The sequence below is a fragment of the Asparagus officinalis genome, chromosome 2 (assembly GCF_001876935.1).
Source record: "Asparagus officinalis chromosome 2, Aspof.V1, whole genome shotgun sequence".
NCBI classification, from domain to species: Eukaryota; Viridiplantae; Streptophyta; class Magnoliopsida; order Asparagales; family Asparagaceae; genus Asparagus; species Asparagus officinalis.
In genome coordinates, this window is record NC_033795.1 from 78,490,019 (window position 1) to 78,503,856 (window position 13,838).

Below are 13,838 nucleotides of genomic sequence, written 5' to 3' on the forward strand. Positions count from 1 at the left end.
TGTGTATGTGTGATATGAGCTTAGAGTATCTAACACATATAATATAAACTCCTAAACTAAATTACCCGAGCTTGATCTTGATCTTCAATATGCTCTTCTTGGTAAACTTACGGATGAAGCTTGAACTTGAATCTTTAACTTGAATTGCATTGCTTCACACCGATATTCCGCCAACCTCCATTGGATATGATCATTGAAGCTCGATTCCATCCATCCTCCAACATGTTATTTATCTATAATAAATAGATAAACATAAATACTAGACAAACAATATTAGTGGTAAATTGTTTGTTAAACATCATCAAAACAAAGAGGCCAACAGAGCACTCTTCAGCAACAAGGAGCTTTGGTACTTAGCTTAAAACCGATTTTCGATTCAAATCAACTCTTATATAGAGTTTAAATTCGCTCTGAGTTCTAAAACTCGTTAAGAGTTCGCTTCAAACTTGCCACGCAATTTCGTCCAAGACTTCAAGTCAAGAGGCGAAGACAACGTTCCAGTGAGGTGAAGCGTTCTGATTGTCAACAGAAAGCAAACTCGATACGAACATCGAGGGAGGCATTCCATCGACACCAAGAAGAACTCAGATTAAACAATGGGAAGGATCTCCGTCGATCTTTCTCTCTTTTGTAAATTAGAAATCCGATACAAGAAGATTGTAATTTCTTTTTCTAATTTTGTTAGAGAGAGATTACATTGAGAGAATTGTAATTCATTCTTTTTCTAAGTCAGTTAGATAGAATAAAACGAATTCGATTTTCATTTCTTCTTCAATTTTCCCAAACGAACAATGTCCACAAGTTGCACATTAGGGGTTTAATGAGAAAGGTGAAAGTCTCGCGGTTTTGTGAGACACCCCCACAATGCCTGCGAATAGCTCATAATGGTTATGTGACGATTGAGGACTGGTAGCGACAGTCGTGCTGCTAGCATTCGCTCAATTTCGCCCCAAAAATAGGGGCGTCGGGTTGAGTTAAGGGCTAACCTAACCCTTAACCCGACCCCAGCCCCCCTATTTTCAGGGCGAAAGCAGGCGGGTAGCAATCCTCGTGTAAATTCTGGGGGCTTCATGAAACTAGTCCAAATTAAGAACGTGAAAGATTGCAACTGCGGTGGTGTTGCTGGGTATCTATAAGAGTGGCACTACAGGCACACCCTTAGCCACGCTCTCAGCCACACCCCCTCACCTGCTACAGTGCAGGGGGTCCCACCTGAGATTTTTTAAAAAAATCTCAGGTGGGGCCCCCTACACTGTAGCAGGTAAGGGGGTGTGGCTGAGAGTGTGGCTAAGGATGTGCCTGTAGTGTTATTTTATCTATAAACATTAGGAGCAAGATGACAAAATTACGCACACCAATTCCTAGAGAGAAAATAGGGATATGATGGCCTGTTCTGGGCGCGAGTGGCTTTGGGCGGCTGTTGGCAATCCTTTTTTCTTTTCTTTCTTTTTTTTTCGAATGAATGAATGAAGGCCCGCGGGTTGCATGAAATTTTACCCTTTTTAAAGAAAGGATTCTTGAAGCGCTACAGGTATATAATACATCAAGACTACATCAGGAAGCAGCCTGCTCAGATTAGCGTGAAAACATGAAGTTATGAAAACAGCCTGCTCAGATGTACAATACATCAAAACTACTTCAGGAAGCATAAACACCATAATTTAAGATGTCATTCTGGCTGAACTGATACTAGTAGCAATGAACTTGCAAATAGCCTGCAGTACATAATATAAGCTCTTTGACAATAATAATATTTACGACAACTTATTTTAGACGCTCTCCCTCAAGACGAAAGCTCAGACCCTCTAGACGTTGTGCCAACCGACATCTGCTGTTGCTCGAAACTAGGCTGACCATATAAGTCTTGATCCCACTGAGGAATGAGGCTGGGCTTTGACTCCTGAGAGCCCGAAGGATGTGAATTGTGCAAAGGATCACGAGGCAAATCACCCACCCTCGCTTTCTTATGGGGAGATGAGGGTAAATCTTGGGAGGTTGAGGGTGAGTTACAGGGCTTTTGCTTGTCCTCAGAGGCCTGAAGTACACCACCTAGCTTCTGCTGCTCCTCGATGATCTTCTGTAAATATTTCCCCTGGTCCTCAATCCTAAGCTGCAACTGCCTTTGCACCTAAAATGTTTGGAGAAGAAATTCGCACTATACATCAGCTGCATTGCTATTTGTATAGAAGATATTTTTTCAGGTTAATTGAGGATAGAGTCGGTGCTAACGCTCAATTGTGGGTAGACCCTCTGAGTGGAATTGTTTGAACTCTTTTACGCTAAGAAGGTTTATTTGTCAACCCCAAAAAAAAATCCCTTTTCTCTGAGGATAAAAGAGTAGAAAAAAGTTCACTCAAGAGGTCTATCTGCAATAATAGAACTACCAGAGGTCTATCCACAATTCATTGACAGTACATGGGTCTATTTGCAAATTGCAATTAACCCTATATCTTCCAAGTGTGATATATAAAACAAATCGCATGGAATAAATCATTAGTCATGTTGGAAACAGAAAATAAGGAATAAAATTTGAATGTGTTCTTACTGAGGGAAAATATGAGCATGAGTTGTGAAATTCATTTTGGAGGAAATCTAAGCATGAGTCTATCTTATAATTAGCTTTTTAAGTAGTAAAACAATGTGTCATCGGCAAGTATACAGACCTCAAGCTGTTCATGCAACCGCTTCTGCACCTCCATTTGCATTTTCAAAGCTTCATTGATTTGTATTCCACTGTAAAAAGAAAGCAAAAAAGTTTGAATGTCGTATTTTGGATACATTCTGTGCAACAAGAGATACATGCACAGGTAGAACAATAATTTTGGAATACAATATATGACCACTTCTTTGAGTCCAGTTGATATGGCCAGTTCTTATTCACTGTATCTTATTGGAAAGCTTCACAATTTGAAGGGAACCTCCTCGACAACTCAACAAGAAAATTTAAATCTTCCACTAGAATCATTTTGGATAACAATTTCACAGTAAAGAACAGTTCAACATGTAAATTTAATTCTTAATCACTGGTGGATCAATCCAAGTTTTAAGGGAAATCTTTTAACTGCTCAATGAGTTGATAGCATAAAGTGCACAAAGATAATGGAAATCTAAGCAAGCTACTTACCCTGCAGATTCTGTGCCTGAGGAGGTCTCACCAAGATCCTTCTTCTCATCTTTTGAACCTACAAGCAAGGATTTATTTGTTAAATTTACGGCACTTCTGTAATGGCAAAATTAGTTCCAAACTGATATAGCAAATAAGGAAGTCAAACAAAATTTCATTCTGAAGCTTAAGATAAATAAAGAGACTTGATCTTACCATCACCAGGAGACTCAGGCAAATACTTTGCAAGGCGATATTTCTAAAAGAACAGCACAAAACTTAGCATGTTTCACTAGCTCTAAACTGCAAGGTTTTGCAATTAAATGATCTTGCCCTCACCTGTAAATGGCTTTTCACGTGATAGATGGTTATTCCAGGAACACCCATCACTCTCAATACACCTTTTGGTGTTGCTCCTGCAACCCATAATAAAAAGTAATGATTTACAATTGGAACTAAGCGACAATAGAAAGTGATAATTTCCAATTGCACCATAATAGAAAATACCCACTATCTGGTCCACCGAGTTGTGCGATTGCATCAACAAAGCGATCGTGAAGATCGGACGTCCATCTTAGTCGCTGCTTTCCACTTCCTCCTGAATTAGTTGCATTGTTTACGGTGTTGCCCACCATAACTCCAGTATCAGGAGGTTGTTCTGTAGCTTGAGCCCTGTGGGGAACCAAGGGCATTGTTGAAAATTTCTTGGCATGGTACATGGTTATGGACTGTAGCATAGAACATTACAAGCACGAAATTCAATGTCATTAATGAAACATAAATAGCACAAATAGAACAGAAGGTAGAGATATAAGTAAAAAATTACTGTCGAAAAATGCCATAAAAATCATAGAGTTAACTCAGATAAGCATAGCTACAGCCAGTAAATTAATTATACAGAAGAGTGAAATACCAGAAGCAATTAAAACCTTTGCAGAGAATTAGCTGGAGCAATTAAAAAAACCTCTCAGATCTAATGTATATTTACAAAGCTAAGCAGATTGCTTTTTTTTAAAAATAGTTCTTAAAAACTAGTTATAGATTACTGTTAGCTAACCATGTAGAGTTGAAATTCTTGCAGCGTCTAAAAGCACAAGCGTTTTTCTTAACAGCAATTTTGGACAAAACCTATTCAACTACTTCTTTACTAATAGCAACATACAAAATGCTTATCTACGAATACCATGATTATTAGCCTTGAATCGCTACTGCTCCGTCATCATCATAGTTCAGTTTCTATCATCTTCACAGTATCAACATACGAAGATATCTTTGAGCCAATACTCAACATGCAAAGGCCTAGAACGTCAATGGGTAGATAGACCGTGCAATCGACACTGTTTCCTTAGACTAGGAAGAATCTTCTTTGAGGATAAAAAAATGAAAAATAAGCCTGAAACATGTATGGCTATACAGAGGTAGGACTTCAGAAATGAAAACGTCCACGGTGCTCCATTCAAAGGTCACACTTGGCTTCTAAATTCTGACCAGGGTGAACAATTAATAAGAGATTGTGCGAGTACTAAGTAGCTATTTTACAGTAGATCTTCTGAGACCGAATAAGGAACCATAAGACCTTGTGTAGCACAATTGTACAATAAACACCAAAGATCAATGAAGCACAATATCGAAAGTTGGTGCCCTCTTTTGATCTATTCGCCACTAAACTGTTAAACCAAATTTAATAGTCTTTGAACACTTCTGCTAAGAAATGTCGCTCAACTTGTTAAGCATAAGCATAAACATATGATGAACTGTACATCAAAGTAAATATTCAAAAAAATCACTAAGTAGAGTTAAGCGTGCATTACTGTTCCATCCCTGTTTTTAGAATTACCCCACATAAAAAAACCCTCCCATTCCAAACAAAAAAAAAAGAACAATTTCATGAACATCAAACAAAATGAACAGACACAAAAAATGCAAGAAAAATCAAATTTTTACAACAACCCACCTCTCAAAACAGCTGCTTCAAACTCAAACAAGCCCTCATTCCAGCCGCAAAACACAAAATCGCCTCCGATCCTCAAAATCACCTAAAATCAAAAGGCCCAAACTTTCAAACCCTAAACGGGTCCACTGAGGTCAAATTGATGTCCAAAATTGGAAAGAGCAGGTGAGTTTCAAAAGAGGAAAGAGGTTGAATTTGAGGGGAAAAGGGAGGGGAAATCTAGGGTTAGGGTTTCCAATAATCGCCCAGATATTTGGGGAGAAGAGTTGTTAACCTCGAGGCGATGTGATGACGTCGGCCAAATTTATAACTGTCGACATCTCGTGTTCACTGGAGCCCACTGGTGTAATATACAAAGGTAAATGGGTTATTATCATAAAACCCCTCTGTTCTTTAAATTTTGATAAGGTATAGTAATTGTTATTATGAACCCCCCTTGGGCTTTGACTGTGATAAGTTATAAGCAATAACTAGGGTATCGTAAGAAAAAAATTAAGCTCGGGTGTTTCTTGGATAATCTTTCTTGACTTTCAAATTTTCACAAAACTCTCATTATGTTTTAAAATTCTCAGAAAATATCCTTTAACTTTTATCATTTTTCGAAAAACCATTAACAAATGTTAACTACAACTATTTACAATGGTTATTTAGAAATCCCAAAATTTAAGAGAGATTTTGTACAAACCTAACCAACAATAAACTATTATAGCATTAACGGTTGGAATTTCTCATGATCTATTTATATTTAAGCTCCTCTCCAACATGACTATCTACAATTGATCAAAGACTACACTCCTAAAATAAAAATGAAATAGCAAAATATTTGTTAAGAGGAAGAGGTGACAATTTAGAAAAAATAAATATGCATTTAACTTACACATGCTATCTCATATTGGGATAATTAATAGTAAAATTGACGGCATAAAGTTACATAATAAAAAGTAATTGTTGGAGATTTCTAACATGTAGCTTAAAGTTGAAACAGAGTACTCATCCTATCAGAACTGTCTGCATGTGAGCAAACGATTCTCATCCTCTTATGGAAACAGTATGAGGCAAAATAGAAAGTTTACCACAATCTGAGGCTTAAAACCATTTCTTCACATGCGGGCGGTTATAATATAAAGTGTAGTAAATATAACGGATTATATAATATTCATCCTAACCTCTACTGAAAGGGCTAAAACGAAGGTCCATTGTGCAAAATTGTCAAAGTGAAGGGTGTTTAGTCGGAGAAAAGAGGAATCTAGAAATACGACGAAAGGGAATCTATGGTTGGTGAGGTGGTTTATGTAGGAAGATGATTGGGTACTTGTATTTACCGCGGAGGACGGTAACTCAGTGAACTGTTAGTGGTAACTTTGAGAAAAGGACCTGGTTAAGTTTAGAATTTGAAGGACACGGCAGGGAGAAAAGCATGGTTCGCACGTGAGCCGGGTAAAAATGGTCCATGGAGAAGGGCAATAATGATAATGCGGAGGCGTTTGTTTGATGAAAACTTACTTTATGTAATCATTTATTTCTTAATACACAAAAAAAAAATTAGTTTTTTTTACTATTCCATTTTTTCTTTCACTTGCTAACTTAAATTTTTCCCCCTTTTATTTGAACGCTTATATGCATGACCCGAATCTTTTTACCAAAACCAAGTACCCATTTGTTTGGACTACTTACTTTTTCATTTACGATTTTTTTTTCCTTTTTGAGCCAATACCCAAGGGAAAGGTCCCGTTCATCTTATTGATTTATAAAATTAAGTAGGGACACGAAATAGTGTCCTACGGGAATATTAATAGAAATATAGACTTTCTCTCAAAATAAAACATTATACTTTCTCTGTTATTACATCAATGGGGGTGACGAGATGGCCCTAGCTGTCATTCATCACAACGTTGACTTAAAAATGGACCAAAGCCAGCTACATGACCATAAGAGAGGGGAAAAAAGTTTCTAAAAGTATTCTCTACAAAACAGAAACTTACATATGCTTATCTGCATCAAAGCAGACTCAAAAGAAAAAAGAGCAATTACAAAAGCAGTAGTAGAAGGCTTAATTTGTTAGATTTATGCACTTGATCTCCTTATCACTTCTTCTTCTACCACATCTATTGTTTCTGTCTCTTCCTGTACTTTCTGTATAACCTCATGATTGCTCAAAACTGGAACAATGGGAAATTTCTATCCTCCCAAAGCTAACTCAAGGGCTTTTGTAGCCTTTTTCATTTACGTGGAAAATACAATTGAACAAAAAACAAATGATGATTTGAAGTCCTCATTAATGATAAATCTAAACTAAGAAACTTTGTATGAGAGTAGATTTATTTATTGTTTTGTAATGGCTAAACTATCAAATTGACATTTAAAAAGGACTCATTCTGGTATTTAATATATCACCGATGACGATTGAGTATTAAAAGTTGGTTTCCATTACCACATATCTCCAAAATTTGGTCGGAGCTAACTTTTCTGGTGGGAAGATTTCTTCCCATCCTTTGACATCTTAAAATCATTGTATTTTATACACTTCGTCTTCTTTTTCCTCCCCAAATTCAAATCCTAACCACAATATGTAGGCCACCCAAAATTCAAAAAGAAGTAAACCTATACAAATAAAAACTTTTTACCTATTCTCCTTTCAAAACTGAACTCTTCAGAGCTTTCTTATCAAGGATAAAATTATAATATCCCAACAAGATTATCGAGGATAGAATTATAATCCCCCCACCCACCCACCCACCCAACAGATCTCTTCTCGACCAATCTTTAGCTCAACTGACGATAGAACTATAATAACCCAAGAAGATTATCGAGGATCGCAGGCTTTTAAGCACTCAATTTCAGATCTAAGAGGGGTTTCAAGAGGCTAGAATGACTCTAGCATTGGAGCTTGCTCCGGCGAGTGGGCAGGAACCGAATGTGCGAAGGGGAGAGGAGGATAATTAGGATTTGGATTTGGGAAGAATACATACAAATCAAGTCAGTCGTTTTGGATAAGATCTCATTTACAACAAAAGTGAAGACTTGTTGTGTAACTTTAAAAAAAATTGAGCATGCTTGTCAAAAAATCAAGGATATAAAGGAAGAGATCACCTGATCATCAACAACATCTTCAAAGGGAACCAACTCCCCCTTCATCCACTCCATTCTCCTCCTAATGTCTCTAGCCCTAAACTGAAACTCCTTCCTCGACATCGAAAAATAAACCAAATACAACCTCGACAAAATTCCTCTCATGCCCATCATCGACAGTTAGGATTTGGATCTAGGAAGGAGAAGAAGGATGTAAAATACAATGATTTTAAGACATTAGGTGAGCGAGAAAATTCTCCCACCGAAAAAATTAGCTCCGATCCAACTTTTGGAGTTATGTGGTAACCACCCAATCGTCATCGGAGATATCTTAATAAAATGAGATTTAGGGGCTGTTTGGTTCGCTATTATAAGGGGTGGAAAACTTAGAAAACCTCTCCACGTTAGTTTTTTAGCCATCCACGTCAGTTTTTTTGTTGTCGTCCATTTCTTTGTGCCGCTTTGGTTCGCTCGGATGGAAGAGGGAAAACTCTGCTGAAATCGCCGCCACCTCAGATTTTTTTCCCTCTCCGATTTCCTCCCCAACCGAGTGAAATTGATGAAAACTCTGCCACGTCAGCTTTTTTTCCTTCTCTGCTTTGTTTACAAAAGTTTTCCTTTTTTTTCTATGCGAACCAAACACAAGAAAAATAAATACATTAGTTTCTCACCATTTTTTATGTGCGAACCAAAGCAAAACAATCTATTTCTTGGAAAAGTTTGTAAAACTCAAAACTTGTATTTCTTTACATGGAATTGCATTTCCCTATATCAAGGAAACGAACCAAACAGCCCCTTAAGGGAAAAAAAACAGATTTAACGCGCTAGAGGAAGGGTTTGAAAATTCTCCCACCGAGAAAATTAGCTCCGATCCAACTTTTGGAGTTATGTGGTAACCACCCAATCGTCATCGGAGATATCTTAATAAAATGAGATTTAAGGGAAAAAAAACAGATTTAACGCGCTAGAGGAAGGGTTTGAACCTTCGACCTTGAGGTTAACAGCCACACGCTCTAACCAACTGAGCTACTCCAGCAAGTTATACACTGGTCTTCAAGACATTTAATATCTGCTTGATTAGTCTGTGAAATCTAAAAAAAATCAATTGGTAACAACCTAACTTAAAGAGATCTCGTACCTTGCCTTTTTCTCTACACCAACCATTCATGGTCCAAAATTTATCTTTACACTCCACATACTCATTAATATTTCAGGAAGTTCCAACTTCCTTGCTATACATTTTCCCTCCCACGTGTCATAAGCCTTCAAATCTTCTTCATAGAGAAGGAAAAGATTGAAGGTGAATTTGTAGAAGGAAATTAATTTTGCATAATTGTATTTTCCTTTCGTAGTCCTTATATCTGTATCTGATTGGAAGTGGACATGAATATTGAATACCTATACCCAGTGATATGTGGATATTGTTTCAAATTTCTTATAGGTCACAAAATGAAACGGATATTAGTAAAATATTTGTATTTGTATATCCATACATATGCATCGACCATAAAATTGAAATCAGTGTCACCTTTGAGAGGCCTAAACGTAGCTTTTTCTCCTAAGTAAAGAATAACGTAAATATATGTTTCTCTATTCAAATTGTACAAAATCTCTACCACGCGTCCAGGGGGTGTAGCTCATATGGTAGAGCGCTCGCTTCGCATGCGAGAGGCACGGGGTTCGATTCCCCGCACCTCCAAAGTCCCCTCCAAAATTTTTGGTCCCCGTATTTGGAAATAACCCCATAAAATGATTGCTATGCACAACAACCCTTACTAAAACTCAAAATTATATTACACTCAACATTACAATGAGTCTCATAATTTTACACCATGACTCGATCGCTACCTTTTTGCTCATCATACAAACACATCCCTCCTCTTCTTTGGATTTGGTTCTGGATTCCCTTTCTTCATCATCTCCACAAACTCGCTGTAATTTATCCTTCCATCCTATCACACAAAAAAATAAAAAAAAATAATGTCAAAATCAGTTAATGACACCATAACTCAAGAACAAATCTCGCTGAGTACACATGTATGCATACATTATCAGAATCAGCGTCTGAGATGATATCCTTAATGTTCCCTCCATCATACAAGCCCTTCTCCTTAAGCGCCTGCTCGAGCTCTTCAATCGTGATAAAACTGTATATATACATACACAACATATTCGAACAAATTCAAAACCACTAAAGCAGAAAAAACCAATAATTACGGAAAAATTATCGTCACATACCCACTATTATCCTTGTCGAAATACTGAAACGCTGTATACAAATGTTCTTCTCTATCCATTCTATTCATGTGCATCGTCGCGGTGATGAACTCTTCGTAGTCTATCGTTCCATTTCCATCTGCGTCGGCCTGTAATAAATTCAAACACACAAAAGCTTTTAGCCTAGAGTTGTATATATATACCTGTGAATTTTTATGCATACTATTGCAATGCTTACAGCTTCCATTAGTTGTTTAACTTCCATTTCTGACAGTTTTGTTCCTTGCTTTGTGAGACCTTGTTTTAGTTCTTCGAGTGTTATAGTTCCACTGTTATCGGTGTCCATGCCCTTGAACATCTCTTTTAGTCCTCTTATTTCTTCTTCTGATAAACATCCAGCTATTACCTGCACAATTGCAAAATTAGTTTACAGATTTTTTTCCAGCTCGAAGTCAGATCAGCCCGTAATGTTTTACCTCGGAAACCTAATATTTTCAAGTCTATTCGAGTCCTCATGGAGGTTTTCCACTCTAAACATGGACAAAAAACACTATTCTGTTGAGGGTAAAATGTGAATGTTTCTCGCGGCAAACCGCCATAAGGACTCAGTAGACTGGAAACAATAACTACAAGAGCTTAACGCGTTAAAAATATTAGGTTATGGGCTTCTTAGAAATGTTGGCTGAACGTTAGGGGCTGATCTTACTTCGAGGTCGATTTTTGTAAATTTATACGCATTGAAGTTTGTTTGTAGTAAATGTGGCCTACTCTTAATGCAGCTTTCTTGAATTTGTTCATCGCCCTGAACTGCTTCAGTCTGCCGAGTACAGCATTATCAAGAGGTGTATCTGGTGCTTCTCCATCTTCTTTGATCCATGGATGGTCTGTCGGAGTCCAATTATCGATACGACCCGTCAGAATCTCCATATTTATTTTGTTAGGGAGGATAAACTCTGCAAATTCTACTTTTACTATTTAAATTACTTCCATCCAGTTCTAGCTGGTTAACTTGATATTATTAGGAAGTCATCAATTGGTGGATTATTTCAACATAAAAAATTTGTATGAGGCAATTAAGTATGGATATATTCGACTTACGAAATGGATTTACCTTCAATTTTGCAGATACTGAAAAAAAAAAACTGAGAAATAGAGATCAAGTTTTCTTCGAGCTTGGGATGCTGTCAATCTTAATTTTGTTTGAGAGGATTATCTCACAAATTTTACCTTTATTTTAAATACCTCCATAGAGTTTCTAGCTAGTCAACTTGATATGACAAATAGCAATCTGCTAGTTTCTTTGCAGCAACGTAAGGAATTTGTATAAAATACTATATTATATGATAATTTTGACTACAATGATGAATTAACCTCAAATTCTGATAAATACTGAAAAACTACAAGACAGAGGTTGTACATACTTAGAACTTGGAATGCTGTCAATCTTTGTTTGGGGTCTGAAGTTAACATCTTTTTAACAAGATCCTTTGCTCCAGATGAGATACTCGGCCATGGATCAGCACTAAAATCAACATGACCTCGAAGAATAGCGTTGAAAATTCCATGTTCCGATTCTGTTGCAAATAAATGATCATCATATTTATCTTTGATAATACAAACTCATGTTCAAAATGCACATGAAAACTTACCAGCCCAGAATGGAGGAGCTCCTGATAGAAGAATGTATAACATGACACCGATACTCCATATATCGACTTCTGGTCCATATTTTCGCTTTAGAACTTCGGGTGCAATGTAATATGCACTGCCAACAATATCCCTGAAAATTTCACCTGTTTAATGGCATAGAAGAATATAAGGCAAATAGCCAAATCTCCAATCTATCAGAATACTGATAGAAAATAAAATTGCATTTTATTACACTTTACACAGAAAATTATCCTCTCAGGGACATGCTAATCCGATTGTGAATACCATGTCATAACTTTATTCAGACATATATGCAAATTTTCAAACTTGTCGAGAACGCGAAAAAAATAAATCAAGATACATTTTGATCATGATGTTATATTATACAGTTGGATAGAGAAATGAACGGATGTATTCCAACTGTACGGTGTTCTAATTTTACATCATTAACATGTAATTGAAAGGTATAAATCTTTTTCTGATTACACATATGCCTGAAATCAAACAGAAGATAGCAAAAAATTAGATACATGTTTACAGAAACACAATGAAGAGATCTATCTAATTATTCGGTGCTCTAATTATATGAAACTAGTGCTCCTTTGCACACAATGCATAGGTCACATAGAACCTGTGGTATTATGTGGTCGACCTGATAGCGAAAACACACACACACACACACACACATATATATATATATATATATATATATATATATATGTTTGACGCGAAACTTTCGTTAATTTTTCTAGGCATATGGAAATTTCCACTGATTTGTTCAAGTGTCAAAACATATTCCTTTCCTCCAAATATGAGTGAATTTTCAGAATTCTAAAACTTAATCACACAAAGACCAAAAGGGGCTTCTTTTAAAAAATAGTATAGATAGATATCCTATAGATCAAAACAAAACGAGAGAAAAACTAGGCAATTCGAATAAAAAGCCAATTCACCAACCTTCTTTAAAGAACATAGACATCCCAAAATCAGTGGCCTTCAACGGCGAGCTCTCATCCTTATTCAGCAACAAGAAATTCTCCGGCTTAAGATCTCTATGCACAACCCCCATTGAATGACAAGTGTGCACTATCTGAACGATAGTCCTCATCAGTGATGCTGCAGCTCGCTCAGTATAATGCCCCTTTGCGATAATCCTATCGAACAACTCCCCACCCGCGCAAAGCTCCATCACCAGATGCACAGAATGCTTATCCTCGTATGCTCCTTTCAAATCAACTATGTTCGGTTGTCCTGTCAAATGGTACATAATCTGTACTTCTCTGCGAACATCTTCGATATCCTCTTTGGTCTGCATTTTACGCTTGGCGATGGTTTTGCACGCAAATTGCTCGCCTGTGGATTTGTTTGTGCAGAGGTGAGTCACACCGAATTGGCCTCTGCCGAGCTCTTTGCCGATTGAATATGTGGCCTTTACGTCTTCCATTGGGCGGCCTAGGACGGGGCCTATGGGGGCTTGTTTGGTGGGGGTGGGGGATTTTGGGGCCATGGGAGGCAGGAGGGGGATTGAGTTGAGAAAGAGGGAGAGGGGAATTTTGTGTTTTTGAAAAAATTAGAGGTTGAGAGAGGAGAGTGCAATTGTTGCTAATAATAGGAGAGGGTGTTTTTAAAGGGGGGGAGTGAATGGAGGGAAGCAACGGCCATCTGAAGAATCAAAATAATATTCTTTTAATGCATGTGCATTGTGATATATTATGAAGTATTTCATTTATTCTCAAATTAAAAATTTTGATGTAGCTATGAGCATGACTTAACTTCGCATTGTAAAATGGTGCCAACAAGTTTAAAATCATGATTTTTTTTAAATCAAATACCATATTTCATCAGCAT

At 37.1% G+C, this 13,838-nt stretch overlaps 2 protein-coding genes and 2 non-coding genes across 6 annotated transcripts; 1 reads left to right on the forward strand and 3 right to left on the reverse strand.

The window, feature by feature from the left end:
* Window positions 1,595-5,347, reverse strand: LOC109831717 (myb family transcription factor PHL7-like). 3 transcript variants are annotated; one of them, XM_020399106.1, is made up of 7 exons: window positions 5,058-5,347; window positions 3,615-3,775; window positions 3,443-3,519; window positions 3,320-3,362; window positions 3,125-3,182; window positions 2,664-2,733; window positions 1,595-2,128 (listed from the first exon to the last, which is right to left on the reverse strand). In XM_020399106.1, the coding sequence occupies exons 2-7, from the start codon at window positions 3,736-3,738 to the stop codon at window positions 1,784-1,786; spliced, it is 717 nt and encodes a 238-aa protein (XP_020254695.1). In that variant the 5' UTR covers window positions 3,739-3,775; window positions 5,058-5,347; the 3' UTR covers window positions 1,595-1,783. The 3 variants fall into 3 exon arrangements, with proteins under 3 accessions (XP_020254695.1, XP_020254694.1, XP_020254697.1); XM_020399105.1 differs by having other exon boundaries at window positions 3,615-3,831; XM_020399108.1 differs by lacking the exon at window positions 5,058-5,347 and having other exon boundaries at window positions 3,611-3,776.
* On the reverse strand, window positions 9,086-9,159 carry TRNAN-GUU. The gene has a single exon. It is a non-coding gene; the product is annotated as a tRNA-Asn (tRNA).
* On the forward strand, window positions 9,750-9,822 carry TRNAA-CGC. The gene has a single exon. It is a non-coding gene; the product is annotated as a tRNA-Ala (tRNA).
* LOC109831718 (calcium-dependent protein kinase 14) lies at window positions 9,877-13,449 on the reverse strand. The gene is made up of 8 exons (XM_020399109.1): window positions 12,948-13,449; window positions 11,990-12,133; window positions 11,762-11,914; window positions 11,109-11,224; window positions 10,579-10,746; window positions 10,362-10,489; window positions 10,171-10,270; window positions 9,877-10,075 (listed from the first exon to the last, which is right to left on the reverse strand). The coding sequence occupies exons 1-8, from the start codon at window positions 13,432-13,434 to the stop codon at window positions 9,983-9,985; spliced, it is 1,389 nt and encodes a 462-aa protein (XP_020254698.1). The 5' UTR covers window positions 13,435-13,449; the 3' UTR covers window positions 9,877-9,982.

Bases quoted from the DNA above. Each gene is read 5' to 3' on its own strand.
- LOC109831717 (XM_020399105.1), bottom strand. From the start codon at position 3,822: ATGTACCATGCCAAGAAATTTTCAACAATGCCCTTGGTTCCCCACAGG. The intron at 3,183-3,319 runs GTAAGATCAAGT...CCTTGCTTGTAG, and splicing joins GCCTGAGTCTCCTGGTGATG to GTTCAAAAGATGAGAAGAAG. The intron at 2,129-2,663 runs GTCTGTATACTT...CAAACATTTTAG, and splicing joins GGTTGCATGAACAGCTTGAG to GTGCAAAGGCAGTTGCAGCT.
- LOC109831718 (XM_020399109.1), bottom strand. From the start codon at position 13,434: ATGGAAGACGTAAAGGCCACATATTCAATCGGCAAAGAGCTCGGCAGA. The intron at 10,747-11,108 runs GTAGGCCACATT...GCAATTGTGCAG, and splicing joins TCAAGAAAGCTGCATTAAGA to GTAATAGCTGGATGTTTATC. The intron at 10,490-10,578 runs GTAAGCATTGCA...AATTTATTACAG, and splicing joins TTAAACAACTAATGGAAGCT to GCCGACGCAGATGGAAATGG.